The sequence below is a fragment of the Triticum aestivum genome, chromosome 7A, assembly GCF_018294505.1.
Source record: "Triticum aestivum cultivar Chinese Spring chromosome 7A, IWGSC CS RefSeq v2.1, whole genome shotgun sequence".
NCBI classification, from domain to species: Eukaryota; Viridiplantae; Streptophyta; class Magnoliopsida; order Poales; family Poaceae; genus Triticum; species Triticum aestivum.
Window position 1 is genome coordinate 570,187,545 of NC_057812.1, and position 22,136 is coordinate 570,209,680.

Consider the following 22,136-nt stretch of genomic DNA (forward strand, 5'->3'; position numbering starts at 1 on the left):
AAAAAAAAATCTAATATGGTTAGAAGTTCTGGTTTCAGGGGCACTTCAGCTATTTTGGAAGCACCACAGTATTTAGGCCAACATAAGCTGATATTCAGAAGAATCACACTTTATCTGAGATTATCTAGAAATCCAATAATTGGGCTGGCTGACATCTTTAATTAAGTGATCTGGAGTAGCATCATGTGAGAAACAGCAAAGCTAGCAAGGTGTGACGTGATTCACTCTGCTGGCCACTGATCTGTCGATGGGCCTGAAAATGGCACTTCATTCATTTCTGAATGCTAATTTGTGCGGCATCTTTCAAAGGTGTGAGTAGGGCCATGAATCAGTGATCTTATTGGAATCTCAAACCGAAGGGGGTTGGAACTGTGTATAGGAGGTGCAGAGGTCCTTTAGTTTCAGATCTTTTCATAGTCGCAAACAGCGACCTATGTGACATTAACAAATCTAGCAGATCATTACAAGTTCTAGTTTCAGTGTTACTTGCTTCGGCTATTTGGCAGCACTACTGTATAGGATAAGATGCTACTTAGGAGCAGCTAAACTCAAAACAGATATATGTGGTAAACTTACGGCATTTTGAACTGAAAAACGGTGAAAGAATTAAGAATTTTCGGACACATGTTACTTACATTGTCTCAGCTCTGCATACTTGGCAACATTTCCAAATACTGGTCCTAATGTATCTTCATGTTTAATTCTGCAGCTATGTTCAGTGGTGCTAATGTCCGGGCTCATCATAATCCTGAGCAGCGCCGCCAAGATCACTCACCAGGTGCAGGCCCTCATGGGCCAGACCACCAAGTGGCACGCCTGCTGCACCATCGAGCCGGTCCCGGACGACGAGATAGATCCGGGATCCAACCAGAACTCCATGCTGGAGGAGTACCCCGAGCCCGAGGACGAGAGCGACTGTGAGTCCAGCGAGGAGACCGGCGACGAGGACATGGTGGAGAACACCAAGTTCCTCCAGCCTCACATGCACGTGATCTCCTTCCAGAAGAGGCAGGCACTAGGTACGTATGATCATCGACAGTTATCATACATTTCGTCGAATCTTGGGGCTGATGGAAAACGCTGTTGCAGTGACCTTCCTGGAGAACAACAACGCCGGCATCACCGTCTTCGGGTTCACGCTGGACCGGTCGTACCTCCACACGATATTCATGCTCGAGTGGACGTTCTTCCTGTGGCTGCTGGGGAAAACAGTCGGCTTCTCGTGAAGACGAGGGACTGTATGCACCAAGGTTCTATTCTGTTCCATGTTTTTTTGCTGTTGTGCTCCGTTTGATCCTTGTGTGAAAAGAGAAGGAGTAGGGTTTTTTGTGTGCGCGTGCGGGTGGCACGTGAGTGGTGTGCACTTGTTCGTGTGTGTATGCTAGCAGCGATTTGGTATGCTGATGATCCTGTAAATTATCATGGGTTGATTGCATGTGGATGTAAGGTCTATGTACAGTGATTAGAGCATCTCTATCTAGCAGACCTCGTAAAAGGGCCGAACCCGTATAATTCCGGCGAGTATACGAGTTCTGCTCGTTTTTCTAGCCAGAGTAGACACCGTATCCGTGGCCTGGCCCGTATGGCCCGCAAAAAGTCTCTCCCCACCGCTATATATGCGGTTTCACTGCTCGGATACGGGTCAAACCTCGTAAAAGGGCCGAACCCGTATAATTCCGGCGAGTATACGGGTTCGGCCTGTTTTTCTGGCCAGAGTAGACACCGTATCCGCAGCCCGGCCCTAAAAAATTTACTGTGGCCCGCAAAAAGTCTCTCCCCACCACTATATATGCCCCATTGCTATATATGTGGTTTCACCGCTCGGATACAGGTCAAACCCTATCCGCCTTCGCCGCCGCTCCGCTGCGATTCCCCTCCTCCGCGCAATTTCTCGCCGCAGGCGAGCCTGAAAAAGCCATGGATTGCTACGGGAGCTCTGGGGATGACGCAGAGCGTCGCGCCAGATCCGACGCCGCACGCAAGCGGGGTGTACGGAGGTGGCTCAACCGCGGTAGCCGGTCGCCGCCAACGTTTGAACGCCGCGAGCTGGTCGAGTTCGAGCGCAAGCTTGCCCGCCGCCACCACGCCTCATTCGGCTCCTCTGCCGTAGAGAGCTTGTCCGCGGGCGCCTCGAGCTCGTGGCTCAGTCCGATGAAGAGAGAGCCGGAGGAACTCGGGCCGCTCGCCGTCAAGCTCGAGGCCGAGGCGCCGCCGCGTCGAGGAGTGATTGACCCCAAGGACTACCTCCCCCCGGGGCAGGAGGAGCACCTAGAGCGTGTCGTCATGGAGCGGTCGGCGAGGGAGCGGGAGGAGGGCGAAGTGCGCCGCCGACGCGAGCTCGAGTACGAGCAGATGTTCCCCAGACGGGTGTTGCGGCGTTGCAGGTCCGCCTCCATGAAGGTGGAGCAAGCCAAGTTCTTCATCGACCTCGACCCCTCCGACGAGGACTTAGCTCCTCCGGCTCCTCCGCCGTGCCGTCGCTGCCGCGAGCTCATCGATTTTTGGTATCTCGGCTCGGGCCCACAGATTCCCCCACTAGTATGATCAATGTAGATGAACTAATGTATGATTAATGTCGTTGCAAGTTTCTCTGGCGAATGCTTTTCTTAAAATTTTACAGTTTCATATACGAGGTCTGATCTGCAGCGCACGAATTCAATCCGCAAATCTCATCTGTCTGTAAACACAATTTGCGGGTCGGCATTATACGAGGTCTGCTAGAGATGCTCTTAGATGGGTGCTGTAGAGATAGCCTCGTGCATCGCAGGTTGGCATTGCAGGTTTATAATCTCGGGTTGTAACTTGTAAGCCAGCATCAGTTGTAGAGCAGGTGTGTCAAAAGAAAAACTCTTTCCTTTATTTATTTTTGAACCGAAAACCGTAGAACAATTGTTCTATGGTATATTTTCATTAAAATAAAATAAAAGTATGTTACGAGGGGATCAAAAGATCCCTAAATACAAGGAAAACTTAGTCAATTCCTGCTCTTGGAAGCATTAGAGCTGATTTAAAACATGTTATCTAGCCACTGTTTGAAGCTTTGAAAGTGCTTCGCCTTTAGCTTGTGCTGTAGGAGCTTCTGATCTTGCTTGAGGTGAAAACGCCAAAAATGTACCGTATGTGGCAGACCTCTGAAAACTTTCCCATTTCTCTTATTCCAAGTATTCCAGCATCCAAGAATAACTATTTCTGTGGCAAATTGTTGTGGAAGTTTTTCTATCGCCAGTAGTGTTTCCTCGTATATTGAAGTACCTCTTGCCTTATGGGAATTAGAGTGTTCCAACAATCCTGTGCAAAATTACAGTCCCAAAGCAGGTGAAGGGCTGTCTCTTCAGCATTCTGATTGTAGTTTCGGCAGTGAGGATTGTTCAGTTGCATGCCTTTTCTCTGTAGGAGTGATCTGGTGTTGATTCTACTGTGGGCTACTAACCAGAAAAATATCTTATGTCTGAGTCTGCTAGAGCTCTTTCAAGTCAACTTGAAGATAGGGTGTACCTCCTCATTACCCATTAGGTGTTTGTACATGTGCATTGAAGAGTATTTATTTTGAAGGCCATTGCAAGTCCATTTATCCTTCCCATATCTGTCCGGAGAGGGGATAATATCCCCCAAGTTGAATGAATTGATTGTAGGCTGTGTTGGATAAAGGAGTGTGGAACTGTTCAATCCAGCTTCCAAAGTCACAAAATTCTTGGATAGACAAGGAGCCCCTAATAGCAAAAGAGTGCAGCTCTCGGAAATTTTGTTCCAATATATCTCCTTCCTCTTTCCTTTATTTTGGTTCTACCGGCCTTCTGTTATCCTCAAGAAAATGATTTGTGCTCCATATATCGATATGAATCCTATGGGATATGATGGTATTTCATATTCAGTACAAATATAATAGTCGAAGCATTGCAATGCAGGTGAGGGTGGTACATCTAATAGTGCTTTTTTTGTGTGTGTTAGTGTTGCCTGTGTGCATCCTAACTATGCAGAGGCCAGATATGTACTCATGCTTGTATCCACTTGGTGCTTCATTTTTAAGTTATAAAATTCATCCGTTGTTGAAAAAAGAATCAAAGCTCACTCAAAGTGATGCTACGGATTGGCCCACTTTCCAGTATCTGCATATGGCTCTTTCTATATAATGTGTCCTCGTGGCGATTGATGGGCGCATCCATATCCGTTTGAGAGCTCCTATGCAACGCTTTAGGCGCCAAAAAGGATAGCTGGCGCTTGCTAGCTTTCTTCACAGGCCGCAGCCCAATAAGGCCACCTCCCTCTCGCGCCTGCTCGGTTTATGAAGTTTGCTGGTTTTCTTTCGTTATTACTTATAGTACGACCTTTCCCTAAAAGAAACTTACAGTATGATCTAGTGTACTACTTCGTGTGTCCCGACTGCGACTAGCAAGTCGGGACGGAGGGAGAACTTGCCTCAAAAAGAAAATAAAAACTACAGTCCTACATGGCCAGCGGTTTTTATCTACTATACCACATGGCCAGCGGTTTTCAAAATATATGAATAAAACTTCATGAATCGAGAAAAAGTTTATGGTTTGAAAAAAGTCATTTTTAGTTTTTTTTTAATTTAAAAGAAATCATGAAATTTTTAATATATAATCATGAATTTCAAATAAGTTCATGACATTTAAAAAAGTTCGTAAATACTGAAAAATTCATAGATTTTGAAACAATGTAAGCGGATTCGGAAGAAGTTCACTAATTTAATAAAGTGCTAGATTTGAAAATAGTTCATGAATTTCGGAAAAGAAGTTCATGAATTCAAAAAAAATCATGAGTCTGAAAAAACTTCACCAATTTTTAATAAGTGTGTGGACTTCAAAATGTTAACAATATTTGAAAATTAGTTCACGAATTTTACAAGATTTCAATTTTTTTTTGGAAAACTTCATGAAAATTGGAAAATTTTCATATTTTTTAGATAAAATCACAAATTTGAAAAAACTTCACGGGTTTTTAGAAACTTCATAAAAACTAAAATGAATTTGTGAATTTGAAAAACATTCACGCATTTGACAAAAGTTCACGAATTTGAAAAAGGTCACGAATTGAAGAAATAGTTTATGATTGAAAAAAAGTTCACAGATTTTGAAAATGGGAAATAAAGAAAAAGGAAAAAAGGAAGAAAAACTGGCCGAAACAAAACCGAAAAACATGTGTCTTCTAGGCGCAAAACATGAAACAAAAGAAGTATTATTAGGCACAATAGGTGAGTCGTCTGTGTCAGTTACTATGTTCGGAAGGAAACCTTGAGGTTCCTCCTTTGAATCTTACTACCTGCAACATTTTTGTAGATTCAATAAAATGGGCCAAGCCCAGGATGCAAGGGGGTGTGCATCGGTTTGTTGAGTTGCCTTTAGGCGTCGGGGTCTCATTTGTAGGGAGACCGTGAGATGGGCCGGCCTAGGCGCGTGCGATGCCAGAACCCCCCTTGTCTTTTCTTTTTCTTTTTAACTCTTATACTCCCAAATATTCTAAAAATATATTTAAAAAATAATGCGTCAAAAATTGAAAAATGTAAATCAAACATGGGAAATGATTAGCTTCAACCGACTGATCTTTCATTGCCCATCCGCTTCCTCACGCTTGCGACGCGTGTCCTTATGGGACCAGTTCGTTCTTATCCTCACGCCAATGTCCACGCCTCTCATTCCTGAAGCTTCTCGGTGGGATCGTTTTCTTCTCCTTTCGTCCACCCCGTCTGCTTTCATCTCCCCCCACTCTCTCCCCTTGAGCCGGCGCTGCTCATCCATCTCTCTCATCTCCCCTCTCCTCCATACTATGCTGCTGCATCGGGGACAAGCCTCATGCATGGGACATACCTTGTTGACCAGATCCATTGCATGCCTACTTCAAGGCTCCGGCGTTGTAGGCTAGGCCCCAGATGTTACATGCCTGTGTTACTCACCGTCGAGATTTGGATGAAATTTACTACATGATACTACAAGTGCTTCAGGCGGAATTTTCGCAACAAAGGTCTTGTTGCAGGAATATGGAGAAGAGGTCGCAGATGATGTAATTTTTGGAACAAGGAATACATAGAAGTTTTTTTTTGCAACAATGGTCTTGTTGCAAGAGTGCATAGATGAGGCCGGAGATGTTGTTGCAATTTTTGCAACACGGATCTTGTTACAGGAATCTAGGAAAGATGTCGGAGATATTCTTGCAATTTTTGCAACAATGATCTTGTTGCAGGAATACGACAAAGGGAACAAGGATTACTTGCCCCCGCGTGCCGGCGGCAGCTGATTTTTTGTGGTGGTTGGGGGCGACATCATTCTGGGCGCAACTCTGTCGGGGACGGTGGACAAGGGAGTCTGTTTCTGAATCAGAACCGTTGTCGCGGAAATTAAAGAGGGATCAGCCGGCGCGAGGTGGTTACATCGAACGGCTGTCAGCGCTCTGATCCAACGGTTGTCCAACCGGCGGATCATTGTAACATGTCCGCCGGCCGACGCCTAGCGTCGCCCATCAAACATTGGAAATATGTTAAATACGTGTAGAAACAAATGTTTATCATGTATACAAATAATATACAATGTGTATTTAAAAAGTTGATATGTATTAAAAAATGTCAAACGAGCATTTAAAAATGTTAATAAAGAATTTCAAAGACGTTAATCAAGCATTTAAATAATTCTAAATGCATATAGAAAAAATGTTTGTCATGTAATGAAAATGTATTAAAAATAGTGTTTATGAGAAAATACTTTATCATGCACTAAAAATGTTAAATGTGTATAGAAAATGTTTCTGATGTACAATAAAAATGTTCAACCGACATGAAATAAAAGTAGACATAAAAAACCATATATTTTAAAAATGCTAACTATGTCTTTACAAAATGTTAAACATGTATATGAAAATGTACACTATGTGTGAAAAACATATTTATTGCCAATAAAAATGTTCACTAGTTACTTGAAAAATGTTTACCTTTCATTCAAAAAGTAAAACTTATATTTTCAAAACATACATCTTGTACTGAAAAATGTTCAACGTGTATCAACATAATGTTTCACGTCTACACTGAAAATTACATTGTGTACTGGAAAAAAGTAGATATGTGTTGAACAAAGAAATAACCAATAAAAAATTGAGGAAGAAACAAGGAAAACTAATGAAAACCGAAAAATAAGCAAAAGAACAGAAGAAAACCACTGAAAAAGAATGGAAACATCAAAACCAAAGAAAAAACCAATAAAAAATGCGAAGGGAAAAACCAAAGGAGAATATATAATAAAAGGAAGTCCATGAAAACAGATTAAAAAACAGAGTAAACCGGAAGAAATTATAGAAAAGGAAAGAAACAAAAACAGTTAAACCCAAAAAAAAAGAACATAGAAAACAGCGAGAAAATAAACAAAACAGAAAAATACAACCATAGAAAACCTAACCAAAAACCAGTACAACGATCTCCCAAGCGAGCGAGGAAAAGAAACGAGCAAACCGCTAAATGAGTCGGCCCAGAAACAAAGCGCGAGGGAGTTTATTCAAGCGAGCAGAGCATATATCTCGCTATAACCAAGATATAGCTCTTGCGGCAATTGATGCCCTTTTTTCTTCGCTAGTGTGACCCCCACTGAATTATTATATTTTTTGAAATCATCCATGCAATGTCCCAAATATTGATCCATATGCTTACGTTTAATTCTATTGTTGCTCTCTTTAAATTTACTTCGACTTGGCAACTGTTGGGTATTTTTGTTACTATGATACTACTTTGCCACATACATCACTTCTTTCAAACAAGCATTTGTTTCAGATGTGGTTGAATTGACAACATAATTGCCAACTGCTAAAGTTTTTAAATACTCTTTGGCTCTTTTGTGTCGAGTCAATAAATTTGTGTTGTGACCCCCTACGTTTGTGGATCATCATCTATACATTATTGCATCAATAACAAGTGAGCCACTCATGTTTTGTTGGAATTCCAAAATGCATAGTTTTGTATTTATTGACAAAATGATTGTGAAACTACTTAAAATGGGCTATTTCTTTATATTTTTACCCAGCTTAGTTTTTAAAGAAATACTTGTACTTATAGGATGGTGAGCATTTCCAAAATCTGGAGTTGCCCTAGCATCTTGAGCAATATTCCCTCCTTTTCTTTATGTAACGTGTATTATTTTCAGGACCGTGACCAAGGCACATAATTATAGACTAGTTAGGACAAAATTATCCTTGACAAATTTGTTGATTAGTGCCAAGTAAATCAGTTAGTACAGGAAAGTAACAGATACATGCAATCGATAAAAAGATACTTTTCTTCTTCTGTTACAAGGGGAGATATAGGCAATCAGAAAGTAGATACTTACCTTTTCTGAAGGACTAACAAGGGAATTATAAGAAAATATAAGAAATGCACCTTACATTTTGAAATTTTATCAAAAAACAAATACACCTTATATAAATGAACGGAGGGACTAGGTAACAAGGCAAAATGTGTTGTAACCCATCCAGTGTAAACTGAATTGCATGACACACATCTGGGACCAAAGTTCCTTTCTGTGTGCCACATCGAAGCATCACAAGTCAAATCAATATAGTGTATTACTCCAAGTAAAAAAATGAATTACTCACTAGGTTCTCCAGATTAAAGCTCCATGCTAAATCAAGCAAGCGAAAAGTGTGGAACCTAAGAACTTAAAGCGTGGAGGTCAAACAAGATGCCTAGATTGCTCGTCCTCTCTTAATTCTTTTTTTTGCGTGAAATCTTCTGATCTATTCATAAATTGAAAAGGTAGTATAAAGAACACCGGAAGTAAAAAATACATCCAGGTCTGTAGATCGCCTAGCGACGACCACAATCACTGGAGCGAGCCGCGCCGCCGTCTTCACCCTCCCTCATTGGAGCCGGGTAAGCCTTGTTGTAGTAGACAGTCGGAAAGTTGTTGTGCTAAGGCATCATATGACCAACACACCATAATAACAACCGCTGACGATGCAGAGAAGCGTAGATTGAAAGGATCTAACTTGTAGACACATGAATACAGATGAACGGAGACTGAATCCTGTGAGATCCGCCAGAAATAAACCTCCACGCGCCCTCCGGCGATGCTAGAAACACCACCAGAACTGGGACTATGCGAGCAGAATCTTATTCCATCTTCAGAGTGTCGTCACCATCTCGCCACTCTGAGCATGGCACAAACCCTAACAAAAACAAAAAAATCATGAAAAAAAACGAAGCCCTCCACCGGCAAGGCCAGGATCCACCGCGTCTCCATGACCCTAAGACCATAGAAGAAAGAGATAAGCGATGGTGGCACCAACGGGAGGCGGGAGAAACCCTAGCTAGAGGGTCCTCTTTCTTCCATCAATCCTCTCTTAATTCGATGGATTTTTTTCGTCTCACACATGATAAATCACCCCGTGATAAGGAAACCATCTTGCAGAAATTTGATTCGACGTTATAATGATAATTAAAGTTAATATTTATCCTGCCAGAGGGCAACATAAAAATTGGACATACTTTGTAAAGAAAAAAATACATGCTTAATAGATAAAAATTATAGTGAAAGTCCCTGGTTTGAAAAGAAAAGGCATGTTTAGGGCACATTTAGATGTGCCTTAGTATTGTACATTTAAACGACTCAATCAAACATAAAGAAGAACAAAAAATACCCACATGAATCTCCACCTAAAATCAATGACCTATGACTTATATGTGCAATGTAGGGCACATCCAGATGTGCTTTGCTTTAGCAAAACCATAAAAAAATCACATTAAAATGTATAGTAGAAAATATTAAAAAGTTAGTGCACAGATTACTTCTTGCTCCCCCACAAATGTTCTTGGGTAACAGGCCCCCGAGCCACAAGGCCCAGCAAGATCTGTGACTAACTTTTGCTCCCCCACAAATGAGCTTGGGTGACAGGCTAACGCGACAAAGCCCAGCCACAGTGTTGCAAGAGCTGTCCTTTTATTCCCGTGTATGCGAACTAAATAAGGCGAGGTGGGACTAAAAGTTGTGTCTGCCAACAAATTCAAGGTACTAACGGGCTAAACAAACAACAGCTTCTCCAAACTGAAAGCCCAAGTAAAGAATCTCGCGGCGTGACGGCCCAACGACGACGACGCGGTAAAACGGGGAGGCAAACGCCAAGAGAAGGCTTCCTCCCAAAGCCTTCCAAGCCAGACACACGGCCGCCGCAGCCGAGATGGCCGCCGGAGATGCCACCCACGCGCCGCCGGCCGCGGAGGCGCAGTCTCTGGTGGATTCGTTCTGCGCAGTCACCTCGGCGACCCCCGACGAGGCGACCTTCTTCCTCGAGGGCCACAACTGGGCCCTCGAGGCCGCCGTCCGCTCCTTCTACGACAACACGGAAGTCGACGCCGATGGCCCCGATCCGGCACCCCAGCCCCCGCCAGCCGGTTCGCCTCCGTGCTCCTCACCACGCGCCACGGCACCATCGACGACCTCCTTCACACCGGCGAGCTCGCGGTAAGCCTCGATTGCCTGATTTCTCCACTCTCTTAGGCTCGTTTCTTACTGTGATGTTTGTGTTCAGTTAGGCAAAATTGGGGATCGCAATCAACTTGACACTATCTTATCTCAGCTCAATTTAGTCCGGACCAATAACTTTTTATGTTAAAAAAATTAAGCAAGTTGGAACTGCGTAGAATCGATCAACCTGATCTATACTGGATTTAAGTGCTGAATTTTACTGGATTCAGTTGCCTTCATAGTTACACTTTGACTTCTCGGAAAAGAAAAAAAACACTTGCTCGGTGGTTTCTTGACAGGGTCCGTTGGCCTAGATGAGATTATCTAGAAATCCAATAATTGGGCTGGCTGACATCTATAATTAAGTGATCTCGAGTAGTATCATGTGAGAAACAGCAAAGCTAGTTAGGTGTGACGTGATTCACTCTGCTGGGTGCTGGCGATCAATCTGTCGCTGGGCCTGAAAATGGGACTTCATTGCTAATTGGGGCGCCATCGTTGTAAAGGTACAAGTAGGGCCATGAATCAGTGATAGTGCCTTATTGAGATCACAAACCAAAGGGGGTTGGAACAGTGTATATAAGGTGTAGAGCTCCTGTAGTTTTCAGATTTTGTCATAATCGCAAACAGTGACCTCTATACTGTATTAACAAATATAACATGATTACAATTCAAAAAAAAAATCTAATATGGTTAGAAGTTCTGGTTTCAGGGGCACTTCAGCTATTTTGGAAGCACCACAGTATTTAGGCCAACATAAGCTGATATTCAGAAGAATCACACTTTATCTGAGATTATCTAGAAATCCAATAATTGGGCTGGCTGACATCTTTAATTAAGTGATCTGGAGTAGCATCATGTGAGAAACAGCAAAGCTAGCAAGGTGTGACGTGATTCACTCTGCTGGCCACTGATCTGTCGATGGGCCTGAAAATGGCACTTCATTCATTTCTGAATGCTAATTTGTGCGGCATCTTTCAAAGGTGTGAGTAGGGCCATGAATCAGTGATCTTATTGGAATCTCAAACCGAAGGGGGTTGGAACTGTGTATAGGAGGTGCAGAGGTCCTTTAGTTTCAGATCTTTTCATAGTCGCAAACAGCGACCTATGTGACATTAACAAATCTAGCAGATCATTACAAGTTCTAGTTTCAGTGTTACTTGCTTCGGCTATTTGGCAGCACTACTGTATAGGATAAGATGCTACTTAGGAGCAGCTAAACTCAAAACAGATATATGTGGTAAACTTACGGCATTTTGAACTGAAAAACGGTGAAAGAATTAAGAATTTTCGGACACATGTTACTTACATTGTCTCAGCTCTGCATACTTGGCAACATTTCCAAATACTGGTCCTAATGTATCTTCATGTTTAATTCTGCAGCTATGTTCAGTGGTGCTAATGTCCGGGCTCATCATAATCCTGAGCAGCGCCGCCAAGATCACTCACCAGGTGCAGGCCCTCATGGGCCAGACCACCAAGTGGCACGCCTGCTGCACCATCGAGCCGGTCCCGGACGACGAGATAGATCCGGGATCCAACCAGAACTCCATGCTGGAGGAGTACCCCGAGCCCGAGGACGAGAGCGACTGTGAGTCCAGCGAGGAGACCGGCGACGAGGACATGGTGGAGAACACCAAGTTCCTCCAGCCTCACATGCACGTGATCTCCTTCCAGAAGAGGCAGGCACTAGGTACGTATGATCATCGACAGTTATCATACATTTCGTCGAATCTTGGGGCTGATGGAAAACGCTGTTGCAGTGACCTTCCTGGAGAACAACAACGCCGGCATCACCGTCTTCGGGTTCACGCTGGACCGGTCGTACCTCCACACGATATTCATGCTCGAGTGGACGTTCTTCCTGTGGCTGCTGGGGAAAACAGTCGGCTTCTCGTGAAGACGAGGGACTGTATGCACCAAGGTTCTATTCTGTTCCATGTTTTTTTGCTGTTGTGCTCCGTTTGATCCTTGTGTGAAAAGAGAAGGAGTAGGGTTTTTTGTGTGCGCGTGCGGGTGGCACGTGAGTGGTGTGCACTTGTTCGTGTGTGTATGCTAGCAGCGATTTGGTATGCTGATGATCCTGTAAATTATCATGGGTTGATTGCATGTGGATGTAAGGTCTATGTACAGTGATTAGAGCATCTCTATCTAGCAGACCTCGTAAAAGGGCCGAACCCGTCTAATTCCGGCGAGTATACGGGTTCTGCTCGTTTTTCTAGCCAGAGTAGACACCGTATCCGTGGCCTGGCCCGTATGGCCCGCAAAAAGTCTCTCCCCACCGCTATATATGCGGTTTCACTGCTCGGATACGGGTCAAACCTCGTAAAAGGGCCGAACCCGTATAATTCCGGCGAGTATACGGGTTCGGCCTGTTTTTCTGGCCAGAGTAGACACCGTATCCGCGGCCCGGCCCTAAAAAATTTACTGTGGCCCGCAAAAAGTCTCTCCCCACCACTATATATGCCCCACTGCTATATATGTGGTTTCACCGCTCGGATACAGGTCAAACCCTATCCGCCTTCGCCGCCGCTCCGCTGCGATTCCCCTCCTCCGCCCAATTTCTCGCCGCAGGCGAGCCTGAAAAAGCCATGGATTGCTATGGGAGCTCTGGGGATGACGCAGAGCGTCGCGCCAGATCCGACGCCGCACGCAAGCGGGGCGCACGGAGGTGGCTCAACCGCGGTAGCCGGTCGCCGCCAACGTTTGAACGCCGCGAGCTGGTCGAGTTCGAGCGCAAGCTTGCCCGCCGCCACCACGCCTCATTCGGCTCCTCTGCCGCAGAGAGCTTGTCCGCGGGCGCCTCGAGCTCGTGGCTCAGTCCGATGAAGAGAGAGCCGGAGGAACTCGGGCCGCTCGCCGTCAAGCTCGAGGCCGAGGCGCCGCCGCGTCGAGGAGTGATTGACCCCAAGGACTACCTCCCCCCGGGGCAGGAGGAGCACCTAGAGCGTGTCGTCATGGAGCGGTCGGCGAGGGAGCGGGAGGAGGGCGAAGTGCGCCGCCGACGCGAGCTCGAGTACGAGCAGATGTTCCCCAGATGGGTGTTGCGGCGTTGCAGGTCCGCCTCCATGAAGGTGGAGCAAGCCAAGTTCTTCATCGACCTCGACCCCTCCGACGAGGACTTAGCTCCTCCGGCTCCTCCGCCGTGCCGTCGCTGCCGCGAGCTCATCGATTTTTGGTATCTAGGCTCGGGCCCACAGATTCCCCCACTAGTATGATCAATGTAGATGAACTAATGTATGATCAATGTCGTTGCAAGTTTCTCTGGCGAATGCTTTTCTTAAAATTTTACAGTTTCATATACGAGGTCTGATCTGCAGCGCACGAATTCAATCCGCAAATCTCATCTGTCTGTAAACACAATTTGCGGGTCGGCATTATACGAGGTCTGCTAGAGATGCTCTTAGATGGATGCTGTAGAGATAGTCTCGTGCATCGCAGGTTGGCATTGCAGGTTTATAATCTCGGGTTGTAACTTGTAAGCCAGCATCAGTTGTAGAGCAGGTGTGTCAAAAGAAAAACTCTTTCCTTTATTTATTTTTGAACCGAAAACCGTAGAACAATTGTTCTATGGTATATTTTCATTAAAATAAAATAAAAGTATGTTACGACGGGATCAAAAGATCCCTAAATACAAGGAAAACTTAGTCAATTCCTGCTCTTGGAAGCATTAGAGCTGATTTAAAACATGTTATCTAGCCACTGTTTGAAGCTTTGAAAGTGCTTCGCCTTTAGCTTGTGCTGTAGGAGCTTCTGATCTTGCTTGAGGTGAAAACGCCAAAAATGTACCGTATGTGGCAGACCTCTGAAAACTTTCCCATTTCTCTTATTCCAAGTATTCCAGCATCCAAGAATAACTATTTCTGTGGCAAATTGTTGTGGAAGTTTTTCTATCGCCAGTAGTGTTTCCTCGTATATTGAAGTACCTCTTGACTTATGGGAATTAGAGTGTTCCAACAATCCTGTGCAAAATTACAGTCCCAAAGCAGGTGAAGGGCTGTCTCTTCAGCATTCTGATTGTAGTTTCGGCAGTGAGGATTGTTCAGTTGCATGCCTTTTCTCTGTAGGAGTGATCTGGTGTTGATTCTACTGTGGGCTACTAACCAGAAAAATATCTTATGTGTGAGTCTGCTAGAGCTCTTTCAAGTCAACTTGAAGATAGGGTGTACCTCCTCATTACCCATTAGGTGTTTGTACATGTGCATTGAAGAGTATTTATTTTGAAGGCCATTGCAAGTCCATTTATCCTTCCCATATCTGTCCGGAGAGGGGATAATATCCCCCAAGTTGAATGAATTGATTGTAGGCTGTGTTGGATAAAGGAGTGTGGAACTGTTCAATCCAGCTTCCAGAGTCACAAAATTCTTGGACAGACAAGGAGCCCCTAATAGCAAAAGAGTGCAGCTCTCGGAAATTTTGTTCCAATATATCTCCTTCCTCTTTCCTTTATTTTGGTTCTACCGGCCTTCTGTTATCCTCAAGAAAATGATTTGTGCTCCATATATCGATATGAATCCTATGGGATATGATGGTATTTCATATTCAGTACAAATATAATAGTCGAAGCATTGCAATGCAGGTGAGGGTGGTACATCTAATTGTGCTTTTTTTTGTGTGTTAGTGTTGCCTGTGTGCATCCTAACTATGCAGAGGCCAGATATGTACTCATGCTTGTATCCACTTGATGCTTCATTTTTAAGTTATAAAATCCATCCGTTGTTGAAAAAAGAATCAAAGCTCACTCAAAGTGATGCTACGGATTGGCCCACTTTCCAGTATCTGCATATGGCTCTTTCTGTATAATGTGTTCTGGTGGCGATTGATGGGCGCATCCATATCCCGTTTGAGAGCTCCTATGCAACGCTTTAGGCGCCAAAAAGGATAGCTGGCGATTGCTAGCTTTCTTCACAGGCCGCAGCCCAATAAGGCCACCTCCCTCTCGCGCCTGCTCGGTTTATGAAGTTTGCTGGTTTTCTTTCGTTATTACTTATAGTACGACCTTTCCCTAAAAGAAACTTACAGTATGATCTAGTGTACTACTTCGTGTGTCCCGACTGCGACTAGCAAGTCGGGACGGAGGGAGAACTTGCCTCAAAAAGAAAATAAAAACTACAGTCCTACATGGCCAGCGGTTTTTATCTACTATACCACATGGCCAGCGGTTTTCAAAATATATGAATAAAACTTCATGAATCGAGAAAAAGTTTATGGTTTGAAAAAAGTCATTTTTAGTTTTTTTTTAATTTAAAAGAAATCATGAAATTTTTAATATATAATCATGAATTTCAAATAAGTTCATGACATTTAAAAAAGTTCGTAAATACTGAAAAATTCATAGATTTTGAAACAATGTAAGCGGATTCGGAAGAAGTTCACTAATTTAATTAAGTGCTAGATTTGAAAATAGTTCATGAATTTCGGAAAAGAAGTTCATGAATTCAAAAAAAATCATGAGTCTGAAAAAACTTCACCAATTTTTAATAAGTGTGTGGACTTCAAAATGTTAACAATATTTGAAAATTAGTTCACGAATTTTACAAGATTTCAATTTTTTTTTGGAAAACTTCATGAAAATTGGAAAATTTTCATATGTTTTAGATAAAATCACAAATTTGAAAAAACTTCACGGGTTTTTAGAAACTTCATAAAAACTAAAATGAATTTGTGAATTTGAAAAACATTCACGCATTTGACAAAAGTTCACGAATTTGAAAAAGCTCATGAATTGAAGAAATAGTTTATGATTGAAAAAAAGTTCACAGATTTTGAAAATGGGAAATAAAGAAAAAGGAAAAAAGGAAGAAAAACTGGCCAAAACAAAACCGAAAAACATGTGTCTTCTAGGCGCAAATCATGAAACAAAAGAAGTATTATTAGGCACAATAGGTGAGTCGTCTGTGTCAGTTACTATGTTCGGAAGGAAACCTTGAGGTTCCTCCTTTGAATCTCAGTACCTGCAACATTTTTGTAGATTCAATAAAATGGGCCAAGCCCAGGATGCAAGGGGGTGTGCATCGGTTTGTTGAGTTGCCTTTAGGCGTCGGGGTCTCGTTTGTAGGGAGACCGTGAGATGGGCCGGCCTACGCGCGTGCGATGCCAGAACCCCCCTTGTCTTTTCTTTTTCTTTTTAACTCTTATACTCCCAAATATTCTAAAAATATATTTAAAAAATAATGCGTCAAAAATTGAAAAATGTAAATCAAACATGGGAAATGATTAGCTTCAACCGACTGATCTTTCATTGCCCATCCGCTTCCTCACGCTTGCGACGCGTGTCCTTATGGGACCAGTTCGTTCTTATCCTCACGCCAATGTCCACGCCTCTCATTCCTGAAGCTTCTCGGTGGGATCGTTTTCTTCTCCTTTCATCCACCCCGTCTGCTTCCATCTTCCCCCACTCTCTCTCCTTGAGCCGGCGCTGCTCATCCATCTCTCTCATCTCCCCTCTCCTCCATACTATGCTGCTGCATCGGGGACAAGCCTCATGCATGGGACATACCTTGTTGACCAGATGCATTGCATGCCTGCTTCAAGGCTCCGGCGTTGTAGGCTAGGCCCCAGATGTTACATGCCTGTGTTACTCACCATCGAGATTTGGATGAAATTTACTACATGATACTACAAGTGCTTCAGGCGGAATTTTCGCAACAAAGGTCTTGTTGCAGGAATATGGAGAAGAGGTCGCAGATGATGTAATTTTTGGAACAAGGAATACATAGAAGTTTTTTTTTGCAACAATGGTCTTGTTGCAAGAGTGCATAGATGAGGCCGGAGATGTTGTTGCAATTTTTGCAACACGGATCTTGTTACAGGAATCTAGGAAAGATGCCGGAGATATTCTTGCAATTTTTGCAACAATGATCTTGTTGCAGGAATACGACAAAGGGAACAAGGATTACTTGCCCCCGCGTGCCGGCGGCAGCTGATTTTTTGTGGTGGTTGGGGGCGACATCATTCTGGGCGCAACTCTGTTGGGGACGGTGGACAAGGGAGTCTGTTTCTGAAACAGAACCGTTGTCGCGGAAATTAAAGAGGGATCAGCCGGCGCGAGGTGGTTACATCGAACGGCTGTCAGCGCTCTGATCCAACGGTTGTCCAACCGGCGGATCATTATAACATGTCCGCCGGCCGACGCCTAGCGTCGCCCATCAAACATTGGAAATATGTTAAATACGTGTAGAAACAAATGTTTATCATGTATACAAATAATATACAATGTGTATTTAAAAAGTTGATATGTATTAAAAAATGTCAAACGAGCATTTAAAAATGTTAATAAAGAATTTCAAAGACGTTAATCAAGCATTTAAATAATTCTAAATGCATATAGAAAAAATGTTTGTCATGTAATGAAAATGTATTAAAAATAGTGTTTATGAGAAAATACTTTATCATGCACTAAAAATGTTAAATGTGTATAGAAAATGTTTCTGATGTACAATAAAAATGTTCAACCGACATGAAATAAAAGTAGACATAAAAAACCATATATTTTAAAAATGCTAACTATGTCTTTACAAAATGTTAAACATGTATATGAAAATGTACACTATGTGTGAAAAACATATTTATTGCCAATAAAAATGTTCACTAGTTACTTGAAAAATGTTTACCTTGTATTCAAAAAGTAAAACTTATATTTTCAAAACATACATCTTGTACTGAAAAATGTTCAACGTGTATCAACATAATGTTTCACGTCTACACTGAAAATTACATTGTGTACTGGAAAAAAGTAGATATGTGTTGAACAAAGAAATAACCAATAAAAAATTGAGGAAGAAACAAGGAAAACTAATGAAAACCGAAAAATAAGCAAAAGAACAGAAGAAAACCACTGAAAAAGAATGGAAACATCAAAACCAAAGAAAAAACCAAGAAAAAATGCGAAGGAAAAAACCAAAGGAGAATATATAATAAAACGAAGTCCATGAAAACCGATAAAAAAACAGAGTAAACCGGAAGAAATTATAGAAAAGGAAAGAAACAAAAACAGTTAAACCCAAAAAAAAGAACATACAAAACAGCGAGAAAATAAACAAAACAGAAAAATACAACCATAGAAAACCTAACCAAAAACCAGTACAACGATCTCCCAAGCGAGCGAGGAAAAGAAACGAGCAAACCGCTAAATAAAGTCGGCCCAGAAACAAAGCGCGAGGGAGTTTATTCAAGCGAGCAGAGCATATATCTCGCTATAACCAAGATATAGCTCTTGCGGCAATTGATGCCCTTTTTTCTTCGCTAGTGTGATCCCCACTGAATTATTATATTTTTTGAAATCATCCATGCAATGTCCCAAATATTGATCCATATGCTTACGTTTAATTCTATTGTTGCTCTCTTTAAATTTACTTCGACTTGGCAACTGTTGGGTATTTTTGTTACTATGATACTGCTTTGCCACATACATCACTTCTTTCAAACAAGCATTTGTTTCAGATGTGGTTGAATTGACAACATAATTGCCAACTGCTAAAGTTTTTAAATACTCTTTGGCTCTTTTGTATCGAGTCAATAAATTTGTGTTGTGACCCCCTACGTTTGTGGATCATCATCTATACATTATTGCATCAATAACAAGTGAGCCACTCATGTTTTGTTGGAAGTCCAAAATGCATAGTTTTGTATTTATTGACAAAATGATTGTGAAACTACTTAAAATGGGCTATTTCTTTATATTTTTACCCAGCGTAGTTTTTAAAGAAATACTTGTACTTATAGGATGGTGAGCATTTCCAAAATCTGGAGTTGCCCTAGCATAATATTCCCTCCTTTCCTTTATGTAACGTGTATTATTTTCAGGACGGTGACCAAGGCACATAATTATAGACTAGTTAGGACGAAATTATCCTTGACAAATTTGTTGATTAGTGCCAAGTAAATCAGTTAGTACAGGAAAGTAACAGATACATGCAATCGATAAAAAGATACTTTTCTTCTTCTGTTACAAGGGGAGATATAGGCAATCAGAAAGTAGATACTTACCTTTTCTGGAGGACTAACAAGGGAATTATAAGGAAATATAAGAAATGCACCTTACATTTTGAAATTTTATCAAAAAACAAATACACCTTATATAAATGAACGGAGAGACTAGGTAACAAGGCAAAATGTGTTGTAACCCATCCAGTGTAAACTGAATTGCATGACACACATCTGGGACCAAAGTTCCTTTCTGTGTGCCACATCGAAGCATCACAAGTCAAATCAATATAGTGTATTACTCCAAGTAAAAAAATGAATTACTCACTAGGTTCTCCAGATTAAAGCTCCATGCTAAATCAAGCAAGCGAAAAGTGTGGAACCTAAGAACTTAAAGCGTGGAGCTCAAACAAGATGCCTAGATTGCTCGTCCTCTCTTAATTCTTTTTTTTTGCGTGAAATCTTCTGATCTATTCATAAATTGAAAAGGTAGTATAAAGAACACCGGAAATAAAAAATACATCCAGGTCTGTAGATCGCCTAGCGACGACCACAATCACTGGAGCGAGCCGCGCCGCCGTCTTCACCCTCCCTCATTGGAGCCGGGTAAGCCTTGTTGTAGTAGACAGTCGGAAAGTTGTTGTACTAAGGCATCATATGACCAACACACCATAATAACAACCGCTGACGATGCAGAGAAGCGTAGATTGAAAGGATCTAACTTGTAGACACATGAATACAGATGAACGGAGACTGAATCCTGTGAGATCCGCCAGAAATAAACCTCCACGCGCCCTCCGGCGATGCTAGAAACACCACCAGAACTGGGACTATGCGAGGAGAATCTTATTCCATCTTCAGAGTGTTGTCACCATCTCGCCACTCTGAGCATGGCACATACCCTAACAAAAACAAAAAAATGATGAAAAAAAACGAAGCCCTCCACCGGCAAGGCCAGGATCCACCGCGTCTCCATGACCCTAAGACCATAGGAGACGAGATAAGCGATGGTGGCACCAACGGGAGGCGGGAGAAACCCTAGCTAGAGGGTCCTCTTTCTTCCATCAATCCTCTCTTAATTCGATGGCTTTTTTTGGTCTCACACATGATAAATCACCCCGTGATAAGGAAACCATCTTGCAGAAATTTGATTCGACGTTATAATGATAATTAAAGTTAATATTTATCCTGCCAGAGGGCAACATAAAAATTGGACATACTTTGTAAAGAAAAAAAATACATGCTTAATACATAAAAATTATAGTGAAAGTCCCTGGTTTGAAAAGAAAAGGCATGTTTAGGGCACATTTAGATGTGCCTTAGTATTGTACATTTAAACGACTCAATCAAACATAAAGAAGAACAAAAAATACCCACATGAATCTCCACCTAAAATCAATGACCTATGACTTATATGTGCAATGTAGGGCACATCCAGATGTGCTTTGCTTTAGCAAAACCATAAAAAAATCACATTAAAATGTATAGTAGAAAATATTAAAAAGTTAGTGCACAGATTACTTCTTGCTCCCCCACAAATGTTCTTGGGTAACAGGCCCCCGAGCCACAAGGCCCAGCAAGATCTGTGACTAACTTTTGCTCCCCCACAAATGAGCTTGGGTGACAGGCTAATGCGACAAAGCCCTCCACCGGCAAGGCCAGGATCCACCGCGTCTCCATGACCCTAAGACCATAGGAGACGAGATAAGAGATGGTGGCACCAACGGGAGGCGGGAGAAACCCTAGCTAGAGGGTCCTCTTTCTTCCATCAATCCTCTCTTAATTCGATGGCTTTTTTTCGTCTCACACATGATAAATCACCCCGTGATAAGGAAACCATCTTGCAGAAATTTGATTCGACGTTATAATGATAATTAAAGTTAATATTTATCCTGCCAGAGGGCAACATAAAAATTGGACATACTTTGTAAAGAAAAAAAATACATGCTTAATAGATAAAAATTATAGTGAAAGTCCCTGGTTTGAAAAGAAAAGGCATGTTTAGGGCACATTTAGATGTGCCTTAGTATTGTACATTTAAACGACTCAATCAAACATAAAGAAGAACAAAAAATACCCACATGAATCTCCACCTAAAATCAATGACCTATGACTTATATGTGCAATGTAGGGCACTTCCAGATGTGCTTTGCTTTAGCAAAATCATAAAAAAATCACATTAAAATGTATAGTAGAAAATATTAAAAAGTTAGTGCACAGATTACTTCTTGCTCCCCCACAAATGTTCTTGGGTAACAGGCCCCCGAGCCACAAGGCCCAGCAAGATCTGTGACTAACTTTTGCTCCCCCACAAATGAGCTTGGGTGACAGGCTAACGCGACAAAGCCCAGCCACAGTGTTGCAAGAGCTGTCCTTTTATTCCCGTGTATGCGAACTAAATAAGGCGAGGTGGGACTAAAAGTTGTGTCTGCCAACAAATTCAAGGTACTAACGGGCTAAACAAACAACAGCTTCTCCAAACTGAAAGCCCAAGTAAAGAATCTCGCGGCGTGACGGCCCAACGACGACGACGCGGTAAAACGGGGAGGCAAACGCCAAGAGAAGGCTTCCTCCCAAAGCCTTCCAAGCCAGACACACGGCCGCCGCAGCCGAGATGGCCGCCGGAGATGCCACCCACGCGCCGCCGGCCGCGGAGGCGCAGTCTCTGGTGGATTCGTTCTGCGCAGTCACCTCGGCGACCCCCGACGAGGCGACCTTCTTCCTCGAGGGCCACAACTGGGCCCTCGAGGCCGCCGT

At 42.7% G+C, this 22,136-nt stretch overlaps 2 protein-coding genes across 2 annotated transcripts in view; both read left to right on the forward strand.

The window, feature by feature from the left end:
* LOC123152191 (uncharacterized) overlaps positions 1 to 1,452 on the forward strand; it is a 2,878-nt gene extending 1,426 nt beyond the window's left edge. The window contains exons 2-3 of the mRNA XM_044571803.1: positions 710 to 1,019; positions 1,090 to 1,452. Of these exons, the coding sequence (XP_044427738.1) occupies positions 728 to 1,019; positions 1,090 to 1,226 (429 nt within the window). The 5' untranslated portion in view covers positions 710 to 727 and the 3' untranslated portion in view covers positions 1,227 to 1,452. The remainder of the gene's footprint in view (positions 1 to 709; positions 1,020 to 1,089) is intronic.
* An 8,624-nt stretch (positions 1,453 to 10,076) lies between these two features.
* Positions 10,077 to 12,580, forward strand: LOC123152193 (uncharacterized). The gene is made up of 3 exons (XM_044571804.1): positions 10,077 to 10,451; positions 11,838 to 12,147; positions 12,218 to 12,580. The coding sequence occupies exons 2-3, from the start codon at positions 11,856 to 11,858 to the stop codon at positions 12,352 to 12,354; spliced, it is 429 nt and encodes a 142-aa protein (XP_044427739.1). The 5' UTR covers positions 10,077 to 10,451; positions 11,838 to 11,855; the 3' UTR covers positions 12,355 to 12,580.
* Positions 12,581 to 22,136: the final 9,556 nt, after the last annotated feature.